The sequence below is a fragment of the Pelodiscus sinensis genome, chromosome 29, assembly GCF_049634645.1.
Source record: "Pelodiscus sinensis isolate JC-2024 chromosome 29, ASM4963464v1, whole genome shotgun sequence".
In the NCBI taxonomy this organism is placed as follows: Eukaryota; Metazoa; Chordata; order Testudines; family Trionychidae; genus Pelodiscus; species Pelodiscus sinensis.
In genome coordinates, this window is record NC_134739.1 from 13,838,014 (window position 1) to 13,850,169 (window position 12,156).

Genomic DNA, 12,156 nt, shown 5'->3' on the forward strand with positions numbered 1-12,156 from the left:
TGGAAAAAAAGAGGGAACGTTGGGTCCCAGGAGGAAGGTATCTGGGGACTGTAAAGAGACGATGGCTTGGAGAGGAAGGCTGGTCCAGCCGTGCGGGTCGGGGCTGCGGAGCTTGGTGCCAGACTGCGTGACCGTGGGCTTGGTTCCCACGGCGATGAAGGAGGCCATCCCACAGTGCTTTGCAGCTGCTCCCGGGGTGCAAAGACATCAGGCAGGCCCTTCCTGTAAGGGGGGATTTCACCCCCCTGCCAAAACCCGCTTGGGAGAAACCGGGCAGGGACCAGTGTGTCCTGGAAGCCAAGGGCGTGGGCGGCCACCTAGCAGAGATGTGTGGGAGGGGGCTAGCAGGAAGTGGGCTTGGAATGTGGGCAGGAAGGAGGGTGCTGGATTGGGGTGGCAGTGTGGGGTCTGGGCGGAAGGGGGGGGTGCAGGAGCGGGTTGGGGGTTGGGCGGGAGGTAGGGTGCAGGACTGGAGTGGCGGTGTGGGGTCTGGGCAGGAGGGGGGTTGCAGGAGTGGGTTAGGGGCTGGGTGGGGGGTAGGGCGCAGGAGCAGAGGGGGTGCAGGAGCAGGCTGGGAGGGAGGGGTCTGAGTGATGGGGGGTGCTTACCTGCACAGCTCCCTGGGACACAGATGGCCCCGTGTTCCCTCCCCTCCGCTCCCTGGCACCGCCCCCTGCTGCTCCTACTGGCTGCAATTACAGCCAATCAGAGCATCAGGGGAAACGCCTCCACGTGGTGCCGTGGGGAGGGGGAGTGGCCGTGGGGCTGGATCACCAGCACTGGTTCCCAATGCTGGGGAGGGAGCGCCAAGCCTCAGGGGCCAGATCCGGGCAAGCTGGGGTCCGTCTTCAGCTCCTGGGCTGTGGGTTCCCCACCCCGACTCGGAGGCTCCTGCTGCGATCAGGGCTCCGTGGTGCACAGCCCTGCATGAACACACGGCACCGGGCAGCCTCCGCCCCAGAGAGCTTCCAGGCTCAACAAACAATGGCTTGGTGTGAAAAACAGAGGTTGAGGGATGCAACTAAGGTGACACAGTGAGTCGGTGGCACAGCTCGGAACAGACTCTGTCCAGTGCAGCACAACCTCTAGCCACCGCCACATCGCCGAGCACAGCCCCGCATGCCCAAGGTCCTGGCCTCTGGATTGCTGCCTCCTAGAACGCCCTGGCGTCCTTAATTGAGCTTGGAAATCACAAAAAATACAAAGCTCCAAAAATCCATAAAAGGAAACCAGGGACCTAATTTTCATGCACATGCTGCTCACCGAGGGGCAGAGCGAGTGGGGGGTGGCGTGGGGGAGGGGGCGAGGACAAGGGCAGAATTGTTTCCCACTAGAATATTTTCCAGCTTTCTCTAGGAGACCTCAGCAGCTCTGTAAACCGGAACAAGCGGAGAGGAAGCCGGAGCAACGCCGGGCAGGGTATAAATCAGCAAGGCCAGTAAAGCAACCGCTCACGCAGGCCTCCTTGTAAATATCCCTCTTGTTCCCGAGTCGGAACCGTCCTCCATGGGGCTCGGCGGAGAACGCCCCCGCCCCAGCCGGGGTGCAGCCCGCGGCCTGCGGAGACGCATCGGCGCTCGCCCTGCCCTCGCCCCCTTGCTAACGGCCGACGTGCGGCTGCCCGAGGCGGCCCGGTTCGGCCACGTGCTCCCTCATGTTCATCACGGTCCCTCCCCCGCCCACGACAGCGTGGCTCGCTCCCACGCCCGGTGCACCGTGGGCCACGTGAGGGCACCTCTTCCGTGTTACTATTTACCGTCCCCCGTGAGACCAGAAGCTGCCCCCCAGGCCCGGCCGGGACCTCTCGCGGCACACCGGCTCCGGCTTGTGCAGAGATGCTCAAGCGTGATTTCGGAGACGCCACGTCCCGGCGAACTGCCGGCGCCGGGAATGAAGCGGTGAGCTCTGGAAAAGCCGCGCCAACGCGGCCACGTGATGTTCAGTGGCCACGCCCCCCCGAGCCCACTCGCCTCCCGTTCCCGGCTGCCAACCCCCCTCCGTGTGGCCCCCCCGCCACGGCATTTCGACAGCGGACTGCGCGGCGGCTCACCTGGCAGAACCTCATAGATGTCGTCCTCCCCGCCGCTGGCCGCCGCCTCGTCCAAGCTGAGGGACTTGGGGTGGGATTCTGAGTTCGGCGGGTCAAAGCCGTCGATGTCGTCGTAGGGCTCTTCCTCCTCCTCCTCCTCCTCCTCTTCCTCCTCGTCGTAGGGGATGGTGAGGGAGTTCATGTCTGGCGGGGACGGGGAAAAGAAAGGAATGAGCCAAAGCAAAGCCAGTCGCTGGGTTAGATGCGGGCGCTTCCGCCGGGGGCTGAAATGTCCCAGAGAGCTCAGCCTATCCCCCCTCGGCGCTCATCACCAGTCCGGGTCTCCGCCAGCCCGGCACCAGGGCGGGGTCGCCCCCGTCACGCTCCACAGGCCTACACTGCATTCGGAGGATCTGGAAGCGGGGTGAGATACACGGGGGGCAGAGCTGTGCGGTCCCAAGCAGGATGACAGGAGGGCGGGTTTCTTAATGAGCCCTTAACGAGGCGGGGGAGGATTCGGGGTGTGTGGTGCCCCGGACCGGAGCAAGAGGGGGGTTTCTCGCCTTCCCGTCCACCTGCAGTCCCCACCCGCGGTTCTGCCCGAGAAATGGGATCAGACCAAGCCCCCCATCTCCCAACTTTGCTCCGTGGTGGGCAGCGTGGGACGGGGTGCAGGGCGCCCGTTTTTTCAGGCTCCCCGGGCATGGTCCCCGTTGGCCCAGCAGCGAATCCGGAGCAGCCGGAGCACGGCGGAAAGCCGGCGGGCCTGTCGCCGAGAGCAGCGTGACACTGATTCACCGGCAGGGCCCAGGTACCAAGAGACAGGCCGGAGGGCGCAGCAGGGCGGGGCGCAGGAAAGCCGCCTGCCCGTCTCCAGCCAGAGCCTGAGCGCGGGTGGAAATCCGGAGCAGGATCCCCCCAGGAGAACGCAGCTCAGAACCTGGCCCTTTGTGGGACGTCCCAGGCACAGTGCAGAACGGACGCAGCCCTGTCCGCTGGGTCCCGCTCAGTGACACACTAAGCTTCTTGCAACAACTAATCTCAGGGCTTGGTCCTCCCTCCCAGGAACAGAGACCCGTCCCTTTGGCAGCCCTTGTGCTTCCAACAACAGCCTCTTTCTCTCTGGACAAAAGCTCCCAGTCCAGGGAGCCGTGGGCCCTTCCCCTACTTCACGCTCCCTCCTGCTCCGTTTGGCTTAGGGATGTTAGCGGGTAATTAACCGGCAAGCTTTACCCTTCATGGGGGACGCTCACCGGGCGATGGATATGCAGAACCGAGGGAGCAGGCCCCCTTTTCCATGGCCCGCTGCAAGCGGAGGGCTGCTTCTGTCCCGCTGGGCCCCCGCGCGGGGCTGCTGGCTCCCAACCCGTGTGGGCAGGGAGCCGGCAGCCCCGGGAAGTGGCAGCGGGGACGGGGCCAAGCGGCCAGGACCCAGAAATAGCCAGAATGGGGGGGGGCGGAGCCTACTGCCGGCCGTCACTCTTGCAAAGAGCGTGTCCCGACTGGGGTCAGACCAGTGCTTGTGATTGGGCCTTTCCGGCGTAGGAAGCTGGCTGATTGGGCGCTTTGAAGGGGCGGGTGTGGCTGGGGATTTTGGGGAGCAGAGCCCGAAAGCTGGCAGCCCCGCGCGGGACCAGAAACCCCCGTTTAATCAGTTGATCAGTTAACGTTAATGGTGAACCGGTTAACTAAGCCAACAGGATGTAACACCCCTAGTTTGATGGGGGGACAAGCGGAGATGGCTGCTTCGCACGAGGGGGACAGCGTCTCTCACTTCCGTGCGTTGTACTATCTCCCACGCACCATTGTGGGTGCCGGGCCACCAGAGGGCGCCAGATCAGCAGGCATCCAGCAAGCCACTGGGGAGCCAATAGGCTGGTGAAGTCGACACGGTTTTGGTTTTAACCCCCCATGTGTCTTGCCCCACAGGCTGCCTCGGTCGCATCCTGCTTGGCCTGCTCCTTTGGGCTCCTCAGTTCTTGTGGGGAGCGCGTGAGGGCGTCAGGGCCAGGTGGAGGACGGAGGCAGAGTGGAAGGATTTCGGAGGAGTAAAAGCAAAGGACCAAGAGGGGGGATTAGCGGGTTCCACGCCCAGTTCCCGGGGGCAATATTGTCAGACTTTATAGCAGGGGACTGGGAATTAGGATTTCTGGGGGTTTCCTGCTGGTCTGTCGCTGACTTGCCCCGTGACTTTAGACCTCTCTCAGTGTTTCCATCCATATAATGGGAACAACCAGGCTCTAGATACCCACCTGGTGGGCAGCGAGGTCTAGTCTATCGAGCTATTTTGAAGTGCGTCTGTCTGCGAGTCCGTTTGGTCAAGAACTCTTCCGAAACAGTAGGAGTGAGGGCCACCCAATCTGGTCGGCAGCTTCCTCTTCTAACTTAAAGCCAGGTCAGGGCTTGGCTGTGCCAGGACAACCGGAAGGACCCGTGAACAGGACTGGTTTCCCCAACATGGAAAGGGAGGGGCTGCTGTTCGGAGGGATGCCAATGAGAGTCTCCACTGGGGGACAGCCGCACCACTAAGGGACTGGCCGGCCGGGCTGAGGGTCGGCCATCTTGCCTGCCAGCACACTGAGTACGTAGCCCCTCTGCCCCACACCCTTTCCCCCCTCCCAGCCCTGGGCCACAGGGCCAGAGGGGCAGGGAGAAAGAAGGCCCCTGGCGGGGGATGGGGGAGCCTGCGGGGAGAGAGAGAATAGGCTCCTAGCAGGTAGGGGAAGGCAGGCCCCTGGTGGGTGGGGGGTCCTGAGCCCCTCCTCACCCCCAAACCCTCACTCCCCCGACCCAGCCTCCTGCACCTCCTCCATCCCCAAGGCCCTGCCCCAAAGGACTTGGGCAATGCCAGGTAAATTGGCTAATTCATCCATATTTGCGAAGCTCTTGGAGATCCGGGAGGAGGACGGGATGTTCCCGGTTATCGGTTAACCAACCGGGCTGGAGTGCCCCTCCCCCCGCCCACGGGATCCCATATAAGCGGTTCACCGATTCAGTGGGATTTTACACCCCCAGGAGGGAGGTGGCTAGCAAAGCACAAAGCTGCCTGCAGATCATGGCCCCGGAGGGTCTGGCTGAACTCTCCAGTCCAGTACGTGGGCTATAGCGCCCCCCCGCCCCCATAGCTACTCACCCTTCAACAGGAACTGGATCTGATCCACCCAGTCTTTAGCCTCGTCAGGATTGGACGCTGTAAACTAGGGCGGGAATCCATGCGTTAGGCCATTCAGGTCGGAAGCAAGAGACCATGAAAACAAGCCAGAGCCCGGGATCCAAGACTCCAGGAGTCTATGGGGTTTGTTTTAGTGGCAGGGCAGGTGACTAGGACTCCTGGCTCCGCCCCTCACCCACTGGGGAATCTTGAGTCACTGCTCAGTTTCCCCATCTGTAAAATGGGCTTAATGATGTTGCAACCAGAGAAGGTTGCCAGACTGACCTCAGCATTCAAGTGATCTGAAAGCATCCGATTCAAAAAATAAATTCCAAGCAGCGTTACTGAGTCTGACCCACAAACTCCAGATCCCACCCCCACCCCTACCCCTGAAATTCAGGCACACTCCCATCCCAAAACTGACAGATCATTTCCATTACAGCCTGGCCCGCCAGAGCACAGGAAGCTGGAGCCCTGGCATAACCCTTCCACAGCATGAAGGCTGCTTGCAACACTATTTACAACTCGGCATTGCAGACCCCTCAAATTCCCTCTGCTTTGCTGCTGCGCCAGGCGAGCGCAGACCGCGTTGGTTCTGGCTGGGTTTTACACCCGCTTTGTACCGGCCCAGGGCAAGGCCGTGGAGCAGACTGTCCAGCTGGGAGCAGAGGTCAGCGTGGCGGCTGGTTGCCAGTCTCGCCAAAGCAGGGCCGATTAAAGGGCACTTGGAGAGGTTTGGCTCAAGAGGCGCTTTCAAGACTGCAAAGTGCTCCACTTAGGAAGGAACAATCAGTTCCATACATACAAGATGGGAAGCGACTGTCTAGGAAGGAGCATGGCGGAAAGGGATCTAGGGGTCATAGTGGACCACAAGTTGAATATGAGTCAACAGTGTGATGCTGTTGCAAAAAAAGCAAATATGATTCTAGGTTGTATCAACAGGTGTGTTGTAAGCAAAACTCGTGAAGTCATTCTGCCGCTCTACTCTGTACTAGTTAGGCCTCAGCTGAAGTATTGTGTCCAGTTCTGGGCGCCACATTTCAAGAAAGATGTGGAGAAATTGGAAAGGGTCCAGAGAAGAGCGACAAGAATGATTAAAGGTCTAGAGAACATGACCTATGAAGCCAGGCTTCATGAACTGGGCTTGTTTAGTTTGGAAAAAAGAAGATTAAGGGGGGACATGATAGCGGTTTTCAAATATCTAAAAGGGTGTCACAAGGAGAAAGGAGAAAATTTGTTCCTCTTGGTTTCTGAGGACAGGACAAGGAGTAATGGGCTTAAAGTGCAGCAGGGGAGGTTTAGATTGGACATTAGGAAAAAATTCCTAACTGTCAGGGTGGTCAAATATTGGAATAAATTGCCAAGGGAGGTGGTGGAATCTCCCTCTCTGGAGATATTTAAGAACAGGTTAGATAGACATCTGTCAGGAATGGTGTAGGTGGAGCTTGGTCCTGCCTTGAGGGCGGGGGGCTGGACTCGATGACCTCTCGAGGTCCCTTCCAGTCCTAGTATTCTATGATTCTATGAAGACCGAGATGCACCAAAACCTCCCGGTGGGTTTCTCTAGCCAGGGATTCGGGGACCAGCGCTCAAGCAGAGAACCGGGCACAATCCCAGAATCCTAGGACTGGGAGGGACCTTGCGAGAGCATCAAGTCCAGTCTCCTGCCCGCACGGCAGGACCGAGCCTCACACCAGCAAACGGGCACTAACTAGCAGAGATGCTGCCCCGCGAGAGGCAGGCAGTGGTGCGCGCCGTGCAGCGTCCTCCCGCTCCCAGCGGCTGGGGGCGTCAGAGAGCACAGGAAAAGGCACCGTTTCCTCTGCTGATCCTACCTCGTAGCTGCGTTTGCCCGGGCAGAGGAGTTTGAAACAGGATTCCCTTCGGGAGTCTTTGCGCAGGTGGAAAGCCAGCTGGGCACTGTAGTGCTCAATGGGGAAAACATCTTTCGGCTGCTTGCCTGCAATAGTAAACAATAACGTTAGCGTGTCCCAGAAAGGGGCGTCGGGTTCGTTTCACGGGTGGGGAAACTGAGGCACGGAGCCACACGCTGCCCAAAGGGTCTCAGCGGGGTCAATGGGAAACTGGTGCCCCCTGGGGTGAGCATCTGTATCCCCAGGAGGAAAAAAAGGCAAGTATTAACTCTAGTATTAACCTATACACTTTTGCTTATCGGTTAACCGGTTAATCGACTTCACTATTACATCCCTAGTGTAAACCTGGGCTTAGTTTCTAAGGATACATCCACACTGCACCCTTGCCTTGCCATAAGCGACACAATTTGTGCTACAGAAATTGCGCAGCTCATTTTGAAATAAAGCGCTGTTCCAAAATGTCCCGTAACTCTTGTGGAATGAGCGTTACAGGGACGCAGGAATAGCGTGCCCGTTATTTGGAAAGATATTGCAAAATTACGGGCTGCTGTAAAGACGCAGAGTAGCTATTTCAGGATACTTCCGGTATCCCGAAATAGCTTCGCTGTCTAGCTGCAGCCTTTTGCACCATAGGACTCTTCATCGTTTCTTTAAAAACAGAGCTTCTCTGTGGGTGACCCGGCTTGCAAAGCTTAATTTAGTCATCTTTGTGAGGTGCACCTCAGAAGACACATGCTAGAGAAAGACCAACCCATCCCTGTCGGTGCTGCTGATTTTATTTTTGTCCTAACGGCTGAAGAGTTGCCATAAAACAAAGGACCCAGTGTGTCTGTTTGCGCGTGCGTTGGAAGCTGTCGGCATGCAGCGTTTCTGGAGGGGCGGAACGGTGTAACGAAGCCCATATATCTAGCCGTGCCAAACTCTGTTGGAGGTATTAGCTGTGTGTTTATATGGAGCATAACTGCAAAATATTTATACACACTGACACACAGATTATTTACAGGCACTTGGGGACTTAAAGTCCTGCTCGCGCCTAATGGAAAACTTAGTTCAGCATTTTATTCACACGCGGTTCCACTCTTGTGTTTCTCTCCTCTCGTTCTGCACCAACAAGGAGACTGAAATAAAAGAAGGCCACGGTCTTTCTAAAAGTGCCTGTGGCTGATGCCTGTCCTAGCATCTCCACACTCTGCCACGTCATAATTATTTGCCAGCCATGTGAAATAAGAAGCAGGAAGCAGAGGACTTGGAAAGACTGTGGACTGCAAGAAGAACGGAGCATTCAAATCCCTTAAGGCGCCGTTGAAAATGGCAGCCAACGCTTTGGAGTTGTGCAAAACAAAGAGGAGGAAATCCGTGCAGGCGCACGCCCGCTAACCTGTGGAACTCACCGCCACAAGACATCACTGAGGCGAAGAGCTCAAGGCCAGGTTACACCATCCTTCAGAGATTAATGTATGGCTAATGGGAACATTTTTACAACTCATGGGAACATTCGCCACTTCGTAAGAGGGGATGAGAAACAGAAGCTAGATCAGGGCATGAGCTAGCTGGCATCTGGCACGATGGAACTTCTAGTTAATACTGGAGTCTAAATATCAGAAAGCGACAGGATTCAATGTGGCAGACTAAGCACCGAATCCAATTTACTGGGGCCCTGTTGATCCCCTGAAGCCCAGGGACGTGGCGAGAGAGAGAGACTGCCCTGCAACTCTCTCTTCACCAGGCATTCGTGTTACACAAGGGCCTGCCCTGTCTCGCCCAGCCACCCCACATGGCCTGGAGATCACAAGGCGGGTACTTTGCCACTTACTTTTTTCATTGGCGTAGTACAGAAAGGCCCTTCTGGTGAGGACGCACCATCGCTTCTGCCACTCGGAGCCAAAGAAGCCGTGGTCTGCGGGGAAACAAGACACAAAGGGAGGGTTTGGAGCATTGGGGGAAAGGTCTCATACTCTCTTTTGCGTATTTATGGTCAGCGTACGTCCTCTGGCCCTGCCCTACGCAGTGACGGGGGGCTGGAATCTAGCAAACCCCCGATGGAGCATTACATGTGGGGCTGAAGGCCCCAGGTCCGGCCACACACGCCTGAGCTCTGGGCTAGGGAAAAGGCGCGTTCTTAACGCAGCTCAACGAACACGTGGTACCTAACAGGAGGCGAGAACTCCCCTCCTTTGCTAGCGACGACACTGTTGAATCCTGGGCTTTGCTCACCGACCTGCGAAAGTTGCAGCCTCTCTTACTTCTGGCACATGAACAAGACTCGAGAGATGCCACACACAGCAGGTGTCGACCTGGCGTAAGGACTGGGCTTTTCCAAAACGCGCAAGTGAATTGGGTGCCTGCACCAAGCGACCAGCAATAGGACGTAAGTCCCTCCATCACTGAGGTGCTTTCCAAAACCCCAGCCAAGGTATTTTACATCTCCTGACTTAAAAGTCTTTCCCTTTTGGTTTGTCCGGTGTTGCCGCCTTGGTACCACTGCTGTCATGAACCTCTTAAGCTCGCCAGTCATCCACGGAGCCTTCCCGGGGAGACCAGATTTAAATTTGCCATGCAAAAGACAAAGCAGCGAATAAACCTGTTTCACCCCCACAGCCACCATCCGCTCCCAGACTTATTTATAGATCATCATTAAGCATAAATAAAAGGGGTATGCACCCCTCCCGCCCTTAACTCTGGTTTATTCAGCTGTTACCTCTCGACCTCTTCTCCAAGTATCCTTGCTTCAAAACATTCTCCAGCTCGGGAGCCGGTTTCTGTATGGCGTCCTCTAACCCTAAAGAGAGCAAAGCAAAGCCTCATGAAAGATATGAAAGAGATTCTATCTGCAGACTGCGTTCTGCCTCTACCATGGCACAACCACACACACACACACTGCAACCGGGGTGTGTGTGCGCGTGCACGTCCCATTCTCACATAGGAACCCTTCTGTATGTGTCACACCCAAATGGGACACCGCAGCCCTCCGCAGGACAAGGGACGGACAGAAGCCTTTATCTGTGCCACGCTGCTCCAAGAACCAGGCTTGCAACGAACCTCGAAATGTTGTGAGGTTACTGAGAGGCCTGTCCAGCGGCTCCACGAGGGGGCGTTAATTTCCCTGCCCGGGGGAGGCAGGAAGCCGGGGGCAGATAGCAGGAGGAACCCGCGCTCAGACCCCGAACAGCCACCAGTCTGCTGGGCGTTGTTACATGGAGCACGCACAAATCAAAGCCCAGAGCCTCTTGGGTAGAATCCCAGCGGGCGCCTGTTGGCCATCTGCCCCGTCGGGAGCGGGGCGGCTCCTGCTTCCCCGCCAGTGGGCTGGTGGCCCTCACTTCGGCGGACGCATGGCGCAGGGATCCGGCTCTGGTGACTTCAGGGACGCCACTCACAGGGGCCTGACCCAACGCCCACCCAAGGAGGGATGCAAAGATGCAGGGGGAAAGGTTAACCGGCTACATGCTTGTACTGCAATTGGTTAACCGGTTAACCCTGCTCCGACTGGTGTCCAGCCTCTTCGCCGGGCGGGGAGACTCCTCCAACCTGGCCCTCTGTGCGCAGAAGGGGCTGCTCCGGGCGGCCGGCCGGGATCCCGCTATGCTGTAGGGGGAGGGTGCAGACTGCTCCGGCTGCTCCCCCGCCCTGCCGGTTAATCGGTTACCAGGTAAGAAAGTGGTAAGGCTAATACCTAGTGGGTAACCCGCTGACTTTCCACATCCCTACCCCGAAGCCGGCTGTGGGTCTGGCCACTGGGAGGGAAGGATTAAGCCGTGCTGCGGTCACCCTGGGCCCGGCCCATGCCATGCGGGCAGAGACGGCCCTGGGTGCCCGCGCATCCTGCAGCCGCAGGCCTCCACCTGCCGAGGGGACTCTTCACCGCCCGTGCGGAGCAGCCCTTCTCTGTGCCCGGGTCCTGAGCATGGACTGTCTGGCAGCAGCTCCTCCAGCCCGGCTCACAGCTCTGGGGGTGAATCCCCCCTCCAGCCCCCAGGCCGCGTGCAGCTCAAGAGCCAATCCCTCACCCCCAGTAGGGGGCAGAGCTGCTCATGCCAGGCACCCCAGTGAGCGCTCCGGGGGGCTGGCAAGCTGGAGGAGGTTTTGCCACCAGGCTGGATCGAACCGTCGCGATCCTCTGAACCAGGGGCTCTCGTTCTCACCTTGTTTCAATGGGGCCACCGGAGCGGCTGTTAGATTTGCTGGGGCCCGAGGCCAAAGCCCCCCTCCCCGTCCCCAGTCCAGGGCTGAAGTTTTGGGCACCCGGGCTACAGGCCTCCTGCCTGGGGTTGAAGAAGCCCTTGGGCCCCCTGGCTTGGGTGGTGGGCAGACTCAGGCATCAGTCCCCCCTTCCTGGGGTCACAGAGTCATTTGAAGGGGGTGGGGGGGGGCAGCACAATGAAGTTTGAGACCCACTGATTTGCTCTAGCCTCGCCCAGCCACTCCAGCACCCAGGCCATGTAAACCGGAACTGGGTGGATTTGAACCTGGGTCCTTGGGAGCTTAGTGTAGGTGCCACTACAGCATGAGCTAAAAGCCAGCTGGCTCGCAGCTTAGGCTGTGGAGCGCCCTTGTTCTTATCTCTCGCTGTCAGTGGTCTAAGTGCCACTGCGTGGAACAGTGAACTGCACCCGGTATGTGGGTTACACCCGCATCGGCTGCAAGACGTACCCCGGGGAGGCCGCCCCCGGCATTGTGCCGTGAAACTGCCCGGACTGCATCTCACCCCCCCCCTCGCCGGCCTGGCCAGGAATTCAACAGCCCACGGCCCGCCCCGAGAACACCCCCTCCCACGTCGCGGGTCTTCATCATTTGTGCAGAAACACAATAAAAACCGACTCGCTCCGCACCGCAAATCATCTCCCCCGTGCCTGCGCTTGGCAGCCTTTTAAGTGTGAGTCACTTCCCCGCGTCCCAGGCCAGAAGGGTTGCTCCTGTTTTCCTAGCGGGCCTCTCTCCCGGCCTAAGCCATCCCGGGGGTCAGTCCCCTCCTTCGCAGCGGCCTTTCATGTTTGTGTTTTATAGCTTGCAAACGCGGGGCTGCTATAAATCCCCAGCCCCGGCTCCGGGGGCAAACGCCAGGCACGAGAGCACCACCAAATGCACAAAGTCCGGCTTTGTAC

General features: G+C 58.4%; 1 protein-coding gene across 4 annotated transcripts in view; it reads right to left on the reverse strand.

Moving 5' to 3' along the window:
* SKAP1 (src kinase associated phosphoprotein 1) overlaps positions 1-12,156 on the reverse strand; it is a 235,024-nt gene that overhangs the window by 40,316 nt on the left and 182,552 nt on the right. For all 4 annotated transcript variants that reach the window (XR_012898048.1, XM_075911452.1, XM_075911455.1 and 1 more), the window contains exons 5-9: positions 9,753-9,833; positions 8,868-8,951; positions 7,016-7,140; positions 5,163-5,226; positions 2,051-2,233 (exon numbers count right to left, since the gene is read on the reverse strand). Coding sequence is in view for 3 of the 4 variants with exons in the window: in XM_075911452.1 (XP_075767567.1) it covers positions 2,051-2,233; positions 5,163-5,226; positions 7,016-7,140; positions 8,868-8,951; positions 9,753-9,833 (537 nt within the window). In the remaining variant the exon portion in view is untranslated. The remainder of the gene's footprint in view (positions 1-2,050; positions 2,234-5,162; positions 5,227-7,015; positions 7,141-8,867; positions 8,952-9,752; positions 9,834-12,156) is intronic.